This window comes from Strongyloides ratti, assembly GCF_001040885.1.
Source record: "Strongyloides ratti genome assembly S_ratti_ED321, chromosome : 1".
Classification (NCBI taxonomy): Eukaryota; Metazoa; Nematoda; class Chromadorea; order Rhabditida; family Strongyloididae; genus Strongyloides; species Strongyloides ratti.
The window spans coordinates 916,398-927,395 of record NC_037307.1 but is presented as its reverse complement, the minus strand read 5'-3'; the positions used below and the strand labels follow the sequence as shown (position 1 = coordinate 927,395).

Genomic DNA, 10,998 nt, shown 5'->3' with positions numbered 1-10,998 from the left:
CTTATATAAAAAAATATTTTTTTTGAAAAATAAATAGGTCTATCAGATTCTCCATCTTCTTTTCTACAAGATGGATAAAAAAATTTAATGAAAAAAAAGGTAATTGATATTTGATTCTTTTTTAAATTACAAAGGGGGATTGTAAAGAGATCTTATCCCTCAAAATTTTATAAAAAAAAACAATTTTGAGGGGAGTTATGGCTCTTTTAAAATGGTAGTAAACTAACAGAAAATTACCAAATTTTTTAAAAAAAAAAAGTCTATTTTTATAAAATTTAATCTATCAGGGTGATATTTATTATTGTATAATAAATAAGATAATTAACAAAAAATATGAATATTTTAAAGGAATTTTATTATAAAGAGTTATACGTTACTACGTAGGAGCTATAAGTAGAATTAACGGCGCACTCTTACAGAAACCAAAATATATTTTATAATTAAAAAACAATTTATTAAAACACAAAATTACAATTAAAATTTTTACTAGTGGCCACCTGAAATAATTATTATTAATTTATCAACAAAAATTAATACTTACTAAATTCTAAAATTTTAAGTATTTATAAAGTGAATCTAGTATTTCAAGATCGTCCTTTATATATATTTCTATATAATAGTAAAGCGCGCACATGGTAGATTCATGGTACCAAAGATAACAAGGTAAAATAATTCATTAAATTTAACACATTTTAAATATACTTTTTTTATTTTAAACTTTTCTTTAAATCATAATTATTCAACAACAAATATTTCGAAAATTTTGTTGTTCTCACTTTTAGTACATTTCTAATTTTAAGAACAATCATTTCAATTGTATTTTAAAAAATGACTAATTAAGTATTTTTTTTTTACTTATAATTTATTATAAAAACATTTATCTTAATTATATCATTTTAATTGTTATTAAAATTATTCCAATATCATTTATTATAAATAATTATAAAAAAACTTTTATTATAAAATTCTTTCAATATAGTTTATAATCATTATACCAAAGAATTTATCATTGGAGATAAATGTTTTAATAAATTTTAATTTACCTATGAAATTACAATATGAATGTTCTATTGTATATTATAAAATTCAGTAAAATTACATAGATTTATTTTAAAACTTTACATAAAAAAATATTTATTTAGATACTTTTAATATCCCAATGGTACTAGTAAACTTTAAGTTAAATTTTTGAAATATCTATTTTTCTAGATAGATATTTTTATAATTAGTATATATATATAAATTTTTTTTTTTAATTTCATGATTAATACAATAGTTTTAATAAAATACGAGATTTTAAAGAAAAAGGTCAAAAATAAAAATTCTTATCAATTGACTTTGTACATCGACATCAAAGAACATTATATAAATAAACAAAATACCAAATGTTATTTTTTTTTTAACTTTTTAAACTTTTTTTTTTGTAGAAAGTATTATGCCTTTTACGTGTCTTTTTTGCTCAAAACCATATACAACTTGTGGTACAGATCATGCCTTATATTCAACAATATGTGGTCATTTAGTAGGTAAATCATGTATAGAAGCATGGAAAAATGAAGAAATTGTAAATGGACAATTTAAATGTCCTATGTGTTGTCAATATATTAAAGAAAATGATTATCATCCAATTTATGGTTTACCTGAAGAAGTAATTATTTTATTTCTACTGTTTATTATTTAATAATAATTTTTTTTTATTTTAGTTTTTTAAAATTAAATTACTTGATTATAAGGAAAAATGTCAAAATGATAAGGATGTAGCATTACATTATGCTTTAGGAAATTTAGAAAATGAAAGTCTTCTTATGGAAAAAGTAGTACAAGATGATATTTATTCAACTTTTGATTTATTTGATGTTCATAATGGATATCTTTTGAATGTTGGTTATTCCTTAGAAAATTTTAACTATAATCAAACTTTACAAATTTATGATCTTAGTAGTGGATGTGAATGTTTTTTTAAGTCTTTAGGTAATTTTGTTTGTTCTGCCCTTGGAATTAACAAATTTCGTGAAGATGGTCTTGAATTTTGTTTATGTTTTGATAATGGATTAATCGAAAACATACTTTATATATATGGTATGAATGATGTTATAAGAAGTGTTTCATTTGAAGGATATAAAGAGATAATTTCTATATGTTTTGTATCAAAAGAAAGATTTGTATACTCAGTTATTGAACATGGTATATATGTTTCAAGTACTGAATTTTTAGATTCAAAAAAACATTGGTCAAAACAAATAGATGAAAAAAGTGAAATTTCACATTTACAAAGTATGTCAGATAAAATTGTTTTAGGATTATATAATGGTATAATTTATGTTTATGAAGAAGATCAAACACCTTATATACTTTATTGTGATAATGAAAAATATGTTATCAATTACACATATAATTCAGCTATAAATATGATTTTAATAGTTTATACTATAAAAGGTGGAGTTGAAGATGATTGTAATACATTTGCAGCACAAGTAGTATATGGTATATCAAAATGTTTTAATTATAAAAGTAATGGTTCTAAAAGTGAGAAGTATATTACTTATCCATTAAACAATATTAAAAATCATTATTGTCAAATGGAATATAATTTCAAGCCAGCTTTAATTTCTATAACTGATGATAATAAAATGATTATTTCTTCATTTAAAATGGGTGTTGAAGAAGATACACTGGAAATTTCTTTTTTAAACGATGATTTTAAATATGTAACTGTAAAAAAAATTGAAAATTTAAGAAATTGTATTGCTATTTATTCCATTAAAAGACCTGTAATTTTTTTTACAAAAACTTTAAAAATACCAATTATATTAATATTTAAAGAGAAATATGTTATATATGATTTTTTTTGCTCATTAGAATATGAAAAAGAATAAATTAAGTATATATATTTAAATTATGCTTTATAAATACTTTTTTTTTTTATTCATCATAATTTTTTCTTAATAAAATCATTTCAAAATATTTAATTTTAACAATATAAAGGAAGAAATTTAAAAATCATAAAATAACATCCTAATTTCTTTATTTTATTTTAATATAATAAACAAATTACTAAAATATTTAAATAATAATAAATAAAAAAAAAATATAATTTTTTTTTCTTCTTCATTCTTTTAATAGTAAAATGTCAGTATCAACAATAACACCTGTAAATTCAACAATACATGCAACAAATTCAACTATAACAAATAAGACTTCTAAAAATGGAGGATTAACAACAGCTAAAGTTGATAAGTATATAGAACAACTTTTACAAACTGTTAGTGGACCTCAATATGATATGACAATAAAAGAAGAAGATATTATTTTAATAACATCAGAAGCAAAAAGAGTATTTTGTAGTCAGGATGTATTATTAGAACTTGAACCACCACTAAAAATTTGTGGTGACATTCATGCTCAATATGGAGATTTAATAAGACTTTTTGGATTAAATGGATTTCCACCTTCTACTAATTATCTCTTTTTGGGAGATTATGTTGATCGTGGAAAACAAAATCTTGAAACAATATTATTATTATTTTGTTATAAAATTCGTTTTCCACAAAATTTTTTTCTTTTACGTGGTAATCATGAATGTACCTATGTTAATAGAGTTTATGGATTTTATGATGAATGTAATAGAAGATTTAGTTACAGTATTTATCAAGAATTTATTAATACATTTGTATGGATGCCATTATCAGCAATTGTTGGTAATAAAATTTTATGTATGCATGGAGGTTTATCTCCAAAATTAAATTCTCTTGATGATATTAAAAATATAAAAAGACCAACAGAAGCATATGGATCTTTTTTGGAAACTGATTTATTATGGTCAGATCCTGTACCTAATATAAATGGATTTAAACCAAATATTAGAGGAGCTGGATATAGTTTTGGTGTTGATGCTCTCTTATCAACGACAAATAAATTAAATATTGATCTTGTTGTCAGAGCACATCAAGTTGTTCAAGATGGATATGAATTTTTTGGTAATAAACGTCTTGTTACAATATTCTCTGCACCACATTATTGTGGACAATTTAATAATTCAGCTGTAGTTTTAAGTGTTAATGAATCATTATTTTGTTCATTTACTGTTCTTAAACCTACAAGTATTGGTACCAATGTTTGTACTAATAATTACGAGAAAACCCAAATTCAAATATTATAAAATTGTATATATTTTTTAAAATATGTAAAAGTTTATGTAGTACTAATAATATGACAAAAATTTGCACAGATAACAAAAATGCCAATAAAATATTATTATTTATCTTTCTAATTATCTTTTTTTTTAAATTAAAATAATATTAAAAGTTATAAATAAAATAGTAAAACAAATTTTATTAAAAACCTGAACTGTAATGAAAAACTTTTTTATAATTATTATAAAAGTTATTAAATAATTTGCAAGAAAAAAAAATACTATTATTCATTGATTGGATAGTAAAAATTTAATACAGTAAGTTTTTTTTTAAATATTACAACAATTTGCATTCTTAAAATATTTTTTATAAATAGTTGTGGCTTACCAATACAAAGAATAGTTATAAAGTCATTTAAATTTTCAACTAATTCCTCAGCCAAACAATTTGCTTCATTATCAATACGTATTGCTTTAAGAAGCTTATTTTTAATATTAGGTATAAATAAATATATTATATAATTTTCTAATTCTTTTGTTATAAATAATGTTGGTTTAAATGATGTTGGAAATCGACAAATATAACTTGGAGACCTCTTTACCGCTACAATATTAGAATTTATTTTTGTTTGATTTTCATTATTATCATTAAATAATTTTTCAATTTTACATAATTCATAAAATTGAGATACATTTAATTTATTTCCATAAACATCTTCCTTATTATAAAAAATTATAAGTATACGAGAAGGAAGGTAAACTGTATAATTGATAATAGTTGTATCAACAACATTATATAATACATATGATACTTTATCTTTTTCAAAAACATAAATTTTTCCATTCATTATTCCTAATATTTTAGTATCAGAAAATCTCTGTAAATTACTAATAATATTTCTTTTAGAATCATGTAATCTTGCCCAATTTCTAGTCATAGATATATTATTAATATTACAAACAAATACACCACCTTTTCCAACAGAAAATGCAAACTTTTCTTCTGATAAATAGCATATTGAATGTATCTTTCCAAACTCAGAATAATACTCACTAATAATATTAAATTTAGATAAATTTTGTGAACAAATACTACGTTGAAGCCAACCATCTTCAAAACCAATACAAAATTCAATACAATCATTTTGATATTTGTTAAAAGAAAGTGAACTACAATTACATGATCTAAGTTTAATAGAAAAACATTTAATTCCATTATTAGTTTCAATTAATTCAATATATTGATTATCATTATCAGATGATGATCTAATTCCAACAATCAAAATATATTCATTATATACATCATAAAATTTAATAGACCCTTCAAAATTGTGTTCAAAATTTTTAAAAAATATAGGTTTATGATTATTTTCATCTAAAAGATAATGTTTTGCAACTTCCTCTTCATTAAGACAATTTCTTAAGGGAAAATCAGGTACAGGATTAAATATCTATAATTTAAATAATATAGTTTTTGTTTTTTTTTTTTTAAATAAATATTACCTCATATGGTACATCATAAATAGGATGATAGTCATTTGAATTTAACTTTGTATGACATGTGGGACATTTGAATCCATAAACAAATTGTGTACTCTTCCATTTTTCTATGCAGCATCTTCCCATTAAATGACCACATATTGTTGAATATACTGCATGATTAGTACCAGGTTCAGTGTATGATTCAGAACAAATGTTACATATAAATGACATCTCTAAAAAGTTATAGAAAAAATCATTTGTATATCAATCATGTTTAAATTATTTATAAATTAATACATGATTATTTTTAATGATAAATATTAAAAACTGATAATTTTTAAAAAATAGTTTTTTTTTAACGATATTTCATCTTACAAATATTTATGTATTTTTAACATTGATATATTTCATAAAGAAACATTTTTAGAAACTGATAAAAAAATTTTTTTTACATTAATAATAATAAATATTATAGAAAAAAATATATTCATATAAAAATTTATCATTAAATTTCATACATATAGCAAACAACGTACTCTTGCATTGAAAGTGGAAATAGGTTGTAGAATTATATATCATTATTAAAAAAGATTTTTGTTAACTTAAAAACTAATATATTAACTATAATTTCTAATAAAAAATAAATTATTAAAAAATATTTAATAATTATTTTATAAATAATAACAAAATTATTTTATAAAATCATTATATCAATGAGAATGATTAAAATCAAAAATATATTTCATTAGAAAAAAACTTTTTAAATTTAAAAACAGTGAACTTAAGATTTTTGTTGTATGTTACTACTTGAAAAAAGTAATATTTTTATTCAGTATTTCTTTTGTATTATTTATAGATAAAATATATATATATATATTAATTTTTTTTTTAATTTTATAACTTTTAGAGATAATACTGTAAGTTTAGTAAAAATATATAAATTATATCGATGTTATAAGAAATAATGATCTTTTTAAAAATTAGAAATATTGAAACACGTATTATGAAAAAAAACAATTTTTATTCAAATAATTTAAAGAAAAATGGTAAGTTTCACAAACGGTTATATAATAACGTTACATGTATTTAATTTATAAAGTTTATTTAAATCTTAAAAAAATAAACTATATTTCTTCTGGTTTATAAACGTATATCGAATAATAAACAGAATACTGAAAATTTTTATATTTTATATATGTAAAGTTTCACATGTTTTTTAATCAGTGGCTTCTTCAAATAAAAAGTTTTTTATGAACTTTATTCCAATACCGTAATTTAGCAAAAAATATAGTTCTACTAATAAATCTCACTATTGTTTTAAATATTTATGATAATTATAATTTTGATAATTTTTTTAAGAAATTTGATTTATTAGATGTAAAAAGAAATACTATATTTATTAATAGATTTTTTTTTAATTTTATTTTAATCTTTTTTATCATATAAATAATGTATATTTATATGACTACATTATAATCTGTGTTTTTTTATCAAAGGTTAAAGTATAATCAGTTATGTTAACAGTTAAAAAATTTAACTGTTGGAAAGTTGTCATAAATTTTATTTATCTAATTTAACTTTTGTAAAATAATTTTATTTTACTAGATTATATTTTTTAACAAAAATGGCTAAGAAATTGGATGTAAAAACTCGGAGTATAAATTGTTTTGCTCATTTTGATCCTGATATTCTTAGTTCTTATAATAATAATGATAACAACTCACTTAGACCAAATGTAAGAACACAAAATAATAAAAATAAAGATAACATTAATGTAAAAAATTTTTATCTTGATAAGAAATTTGAAAATCATTTTTTTACAACAGCTGGTGACATATCAACAAAAGAAATCATGTTTAGTGTATTAGTATGTGTATAAAATAATTTATTTTTTATTTATTCTATTTATTTTTTTTAGATAAAAGGATGTAGCCAATGTACGCTTGATGAAATAATTACAGTAATTCAAGGATATACACCCCCATTTATACCATATTTAATAGGAAAAATTAATAATGATGATATAAAATTTTATGTAAAGGATATAGTTATTTCAACTAATTTACAACAACTTTCAAGAAGAGTTAAAAATCCTAAAACAAAAACAAATTTATTAATTATTACATCAAAAACTGTTTGTTCATGGAATAAGTTATCATTTGATTCAAAAAAAGTAATAGAGTTAGCTTGTAGAAATAGATTATCAGATGATAAAAAAACCCTGGATTTGTCAAATTTTGGCTCAGATTCATGTTTTAAAGATAAATATACTACGATTTCACTTGAAAGACCAGAGATTATGATTGTTATAATTGATTTTGCTTATGAATTTTGTCCAGAAGTTACAAACTTATCTTTAAAGGGTACAGAATTAAGAAATTTAAATTTAGTTGCTTCGTTGGCTTATGCTATTCCATTAGTAAAAGTATTAGATTTATCATGTAATAAGATAAATCAATATTCAGAATTAGCTAAAATTCGTATATGGAAGCTTGAAAAATTATTTTTAACTAATGACGATGTATTAAATACTTTTATCAATTCTTCAGAGTATGTGAGGTTAGTTTGATCAATTAATTTTAAATTTATAGTGATAATAAAAATGAGAATTATAACAATAAGATAATGTAACAAAATTTATTTCAGAATCATTCAAGGCTATTTTCCTTATTTGACAAGTTTGGTATGTTTAAATATATATATATAAATCATAAATTATTTTAGGATAATATGTATTTATCTTTCTCTGAAAATAATTTATCATATAAATATGAAAATAATATTCCTGTTCAGCCAGGATATATTCCATCATCAAAGATTCAAACATTATTAGAAATATTTATTATGCAGTATTTTGATTTATTCGATGGACCTGATGGAATGAAAAGTAGAAAATTGCTTGAAAAATTTTATGATGAAAATTCTATTTTTTCTATAAATTGTGATGTTATTAATGATGGTAATTATGATAAAATAACTGAAAGTAAAAAGAAACTATCTGAACCTGAATATAAAATTTATAGATCTATTTCACATAACATTTTACATCAAGACAAATGGTATAAAAATAGAGAACACAAATATGCAAAGAATAGTCTTGAAGTTTTGACAATGCTTTGTAGGCTTCCTTTAACACAACATAACCGGGATATTTTTTTAGTAGATGTTTTTTATGCAACGGTTAGTTAACAATTTTTTTTAATGAAAAATTATATTTTTTTAGAGTGAATTTGTTGGATTTACAATTCAAGGATTATTAAATGATGGAGAAGCATGTTTTGTTTATCCAAAACCAAAAAATAATTTAAAATATTTTACTCGCAGTTTTTTTTGCTTACTTAAAAATGAAACGTAAGATATATTTTTTTTTTTGTATAAATTTTTTCTTCATTATTTAGGGAAGTTTCTATAATATCAGATATTTTAAATATTTATCCTATTAGTCAAGAACATATTTCAAAATATCAAGAATATTTTATGAAACTTAAAAAACAACAAACGTTTACTGAAATGTCTACAGCAGTCAATGATTTGTTAACTAGTATGACAAATACTTCGACTTCTTCTGTAAATATACTTTCTCCATAATTAACAGTAACTGATAACTGTAAACTTTATTAATCAATGGTTAAGTTGTTCCTCAAACAGAAGAGTTGTGAATTACACATAAAGACGAGGTTATTTTGAAAATTTTAATTAGAACTTTTTTTTTGCCGATAATAAATATCAATATGTTAAAAAAAGACATATTTTAAATAACTTTTATAAACATTTTGTTTGTCATTTTTTATTTTTTACTTTATTGAAATTTTATCATTTATATAATTATGTTTTAATAAAAATATTAACATAAATAAACATATTTTATATGAAAAATATTTTTTTTATTGAAAATTAGCTTTGTTTTCAAAATTAGACATTGATGATTAATAAATTATATATAATTAGGTGAGGTAAAAATTATTTTTTTTTTAAACATTATTAGTTTTCATAAACTTCTATTATTTTTTCAATACTTGCTCTTTTCTGTTTTTGGTGTTTCTTCTTTTTTAAATGTGTTCTAATTATTGATATAGAAGAGTTAGATTTTGCATTATTAATTTGCCAATCAAATGGTGTTGTATTAGAATAGTTATATTGAATTCCAATTTCTGTAAGAATTTGAGTTATTGGTGCTAAATTAATTTTCATTTTCATATTTTCACTAGGATTTTTCATTAAATTGGATGGTGTTAAATCACCAATATAAGTCACAAGTTTCTTGTATCCTATTGGAACAAATTCACTAAAAATATGTTTAGGTTCTTTAGAAATAAATAAATCATTTTTCAAATTTTTAATTTCTTTTATATTTGATTCTTTTCCCCAAAATAGAGCTTCATGATCATGAAATTCCATAACTGTCATAATCCAACTTTCTAAATCATCTTTTGGATATTGAAATACACTAAGATGAGAAGACCGACTACAATATTTTATTGTACCAGCAAACTTTGGTGAATCTTTTATTCCATTAGTAAATTTTTTACCAGTATAACACCGAACAAGTCCAAAATCAAGCATAAAAATAATATCTTCTTGCCCTGCTGCTCCAATTGTAAAATTATGTGGCTTGATATTTCGGTGAACAAAACCAGCATTATGAAATGCTTCAATTGCTTCTAATGTTTGTCCAGCTACCCTCCATGAAGTATTGTTTGAAAAACGTTGTTCATCTGATGCTTTAATTAAATCTTTAAGTGACTTTCCTACAAGTGTCATTAATAAAAATCTTAAAGGAGTTACAACTCCACGATCAACAACTTTAATAAAATGTTTTTTTTGATTTACATCTTGAAGTGCTTGAATTTCTAGTAAAATTGTTTCTTCCCATTGTAAACGTGGCTCAAATTTAGCATCATTTTGAGGAATAAGTTCTGTTTTAACGGCATATTTTTTTTTTGTAGTTGTTTCTACTACTAAATATACAGCACCAAAACCTCCCTTTCCTAAAAGTTTTATAACTTTGAAACGTGCAAAATCACAGTTAATTGATTTATTTAATTCTAATGAAGGTACATTTGGCATATTATTAAATTTTGTATAAAAAAAAATTATTTTTTTACGAATTTATAATTCATATAATTTTTTTAATATTGAAAATAATATTCAAATTTGATATATTTTTAAGAATATTTACTTTTTTAAATTAATATATATTATCAATGAATGGTGAAAAAAAATATATTATTAGTATAGATACATTTCAAAAACTATTATTTCCATGGTCAAGTATCTTATTTTTTTTATATATAATTTTAATACCAAAATTTAAAATATTTCTACATCATAGAAATGTAAATAGAAAAGCTATAAAACAATTAATGATATGTTATAATACATTC

At 21.1% G+C, this 10,998-nt stretch overlaps 5 protein-coding genes across 5 annotated transcripts; 3 read left to right on the top strand and 2 right to left on the bottom strand.

The window, feature by feature from the left end:
* Nucleotides 1–1,435: 1,435 nt before the first annotated feature.
* Nucleotides 1,436–2,876, top strand: SRAE_1000030100 (Zinc finger, RING-type domain and Zinc finger, RING/FYVE/PHD-type domain-containing protein; the record flags this gene model as incomplete). The annotated part of the gene is made up of 4 exons (XM_024647116.1): nt 1,436–1,648; nt 1,704–1,971; nt 2,017–2,274; nt 2,332–2,876. The coding sequence occupies 4 exons, from the start codon at nt 1,436–1,438 to the stop codon at nt 2,874–2,876; spliced, it is 1,284 nt and encodes a 427-aa protein (XP_024501227.1).
* A 251-nt stretch (nt 2,877–3,127) lies between these two features.
* SRAE_1000030000 (Serine/threonine-protein phosphatase PP1-beta catalytic subunit) lies at nt 3,128–4,159 on the top strand (the record flags this gene model as incomplete). Its single annotated transcript, XM_024647115.1, has 1 exon — nt 3,128–4,159. One exon carries the CDS (start codon nt 3,128–3,130, stop codon nt 4,157–4,159), a length of 1,032 nt encoding a protein of 343 aa, XP_024501226.1.
* Nucleotides 4,160–4,416: 257 nt separating this feature from the next.
* On the bottom strand, nt 4,417–5,758 carry SRAE_1000029900 (WD40-repeat-containing domain-containing protein; the record flags this gene model as incomplete). Its single annotated transcript, XM_024647114.1, has 2 exons — nt 4,417–5,583; nt 5,636–5,758. 2 exons carry the CDS (start codon nt 5,756–5,758, stop codon nt 4,417–4,419), a joined length of 1,290 nt encoding a protein of 429 aa, XP_024501225.1.
* Nucleotides 5,759–7,238: 1,480 nt separating this feature from the next.
* Nucleotides 7,239–9,202, top strand: SRAE_1000029800 (Nuclear RNA export factor 2; the record flags this gene model as incomplete). Its single annotated transcript, XM_024647113.1, has 7 exons — nt 7,239–7,349; nt 7,413–7,481; nt 7,533–8,173; nt 8,261–8,297; nt 8,339–8,794; nt 8,838–8,965; nt 9,013–9,202. 7 exons carry the CDS (start codon nt 7,239–7,241, stop codon nt 9,200–9,202), a joined length of 1,632 nt encoding a protein of 543 aa, XP_024501224.1.
* A 393-nt stretch (nt 9,203–9,595) lies between these two features.
* Nucleotides 9,596–10,681, bottom strand: SRAE_1000029700 (Protein kinase domain and Serine/threonine-/dual specificity protein kinase, catalytic domain and Protein kinase-like domain-containing protein; the record flags this gene model as incomplete). Its single annotated transcript, XM_024647112.1, has 1 exon — nt 9,596–10,681. One exon carries the CDS (start codon nt 10,679–10,681, stop codon nt 9,596–9,598), a length of 1,086 nt encoding a protein of 361 aa, XP_024501223.1.
* Nucleotides 10,682–10,998: the final 317 nt, after the last annotated feature.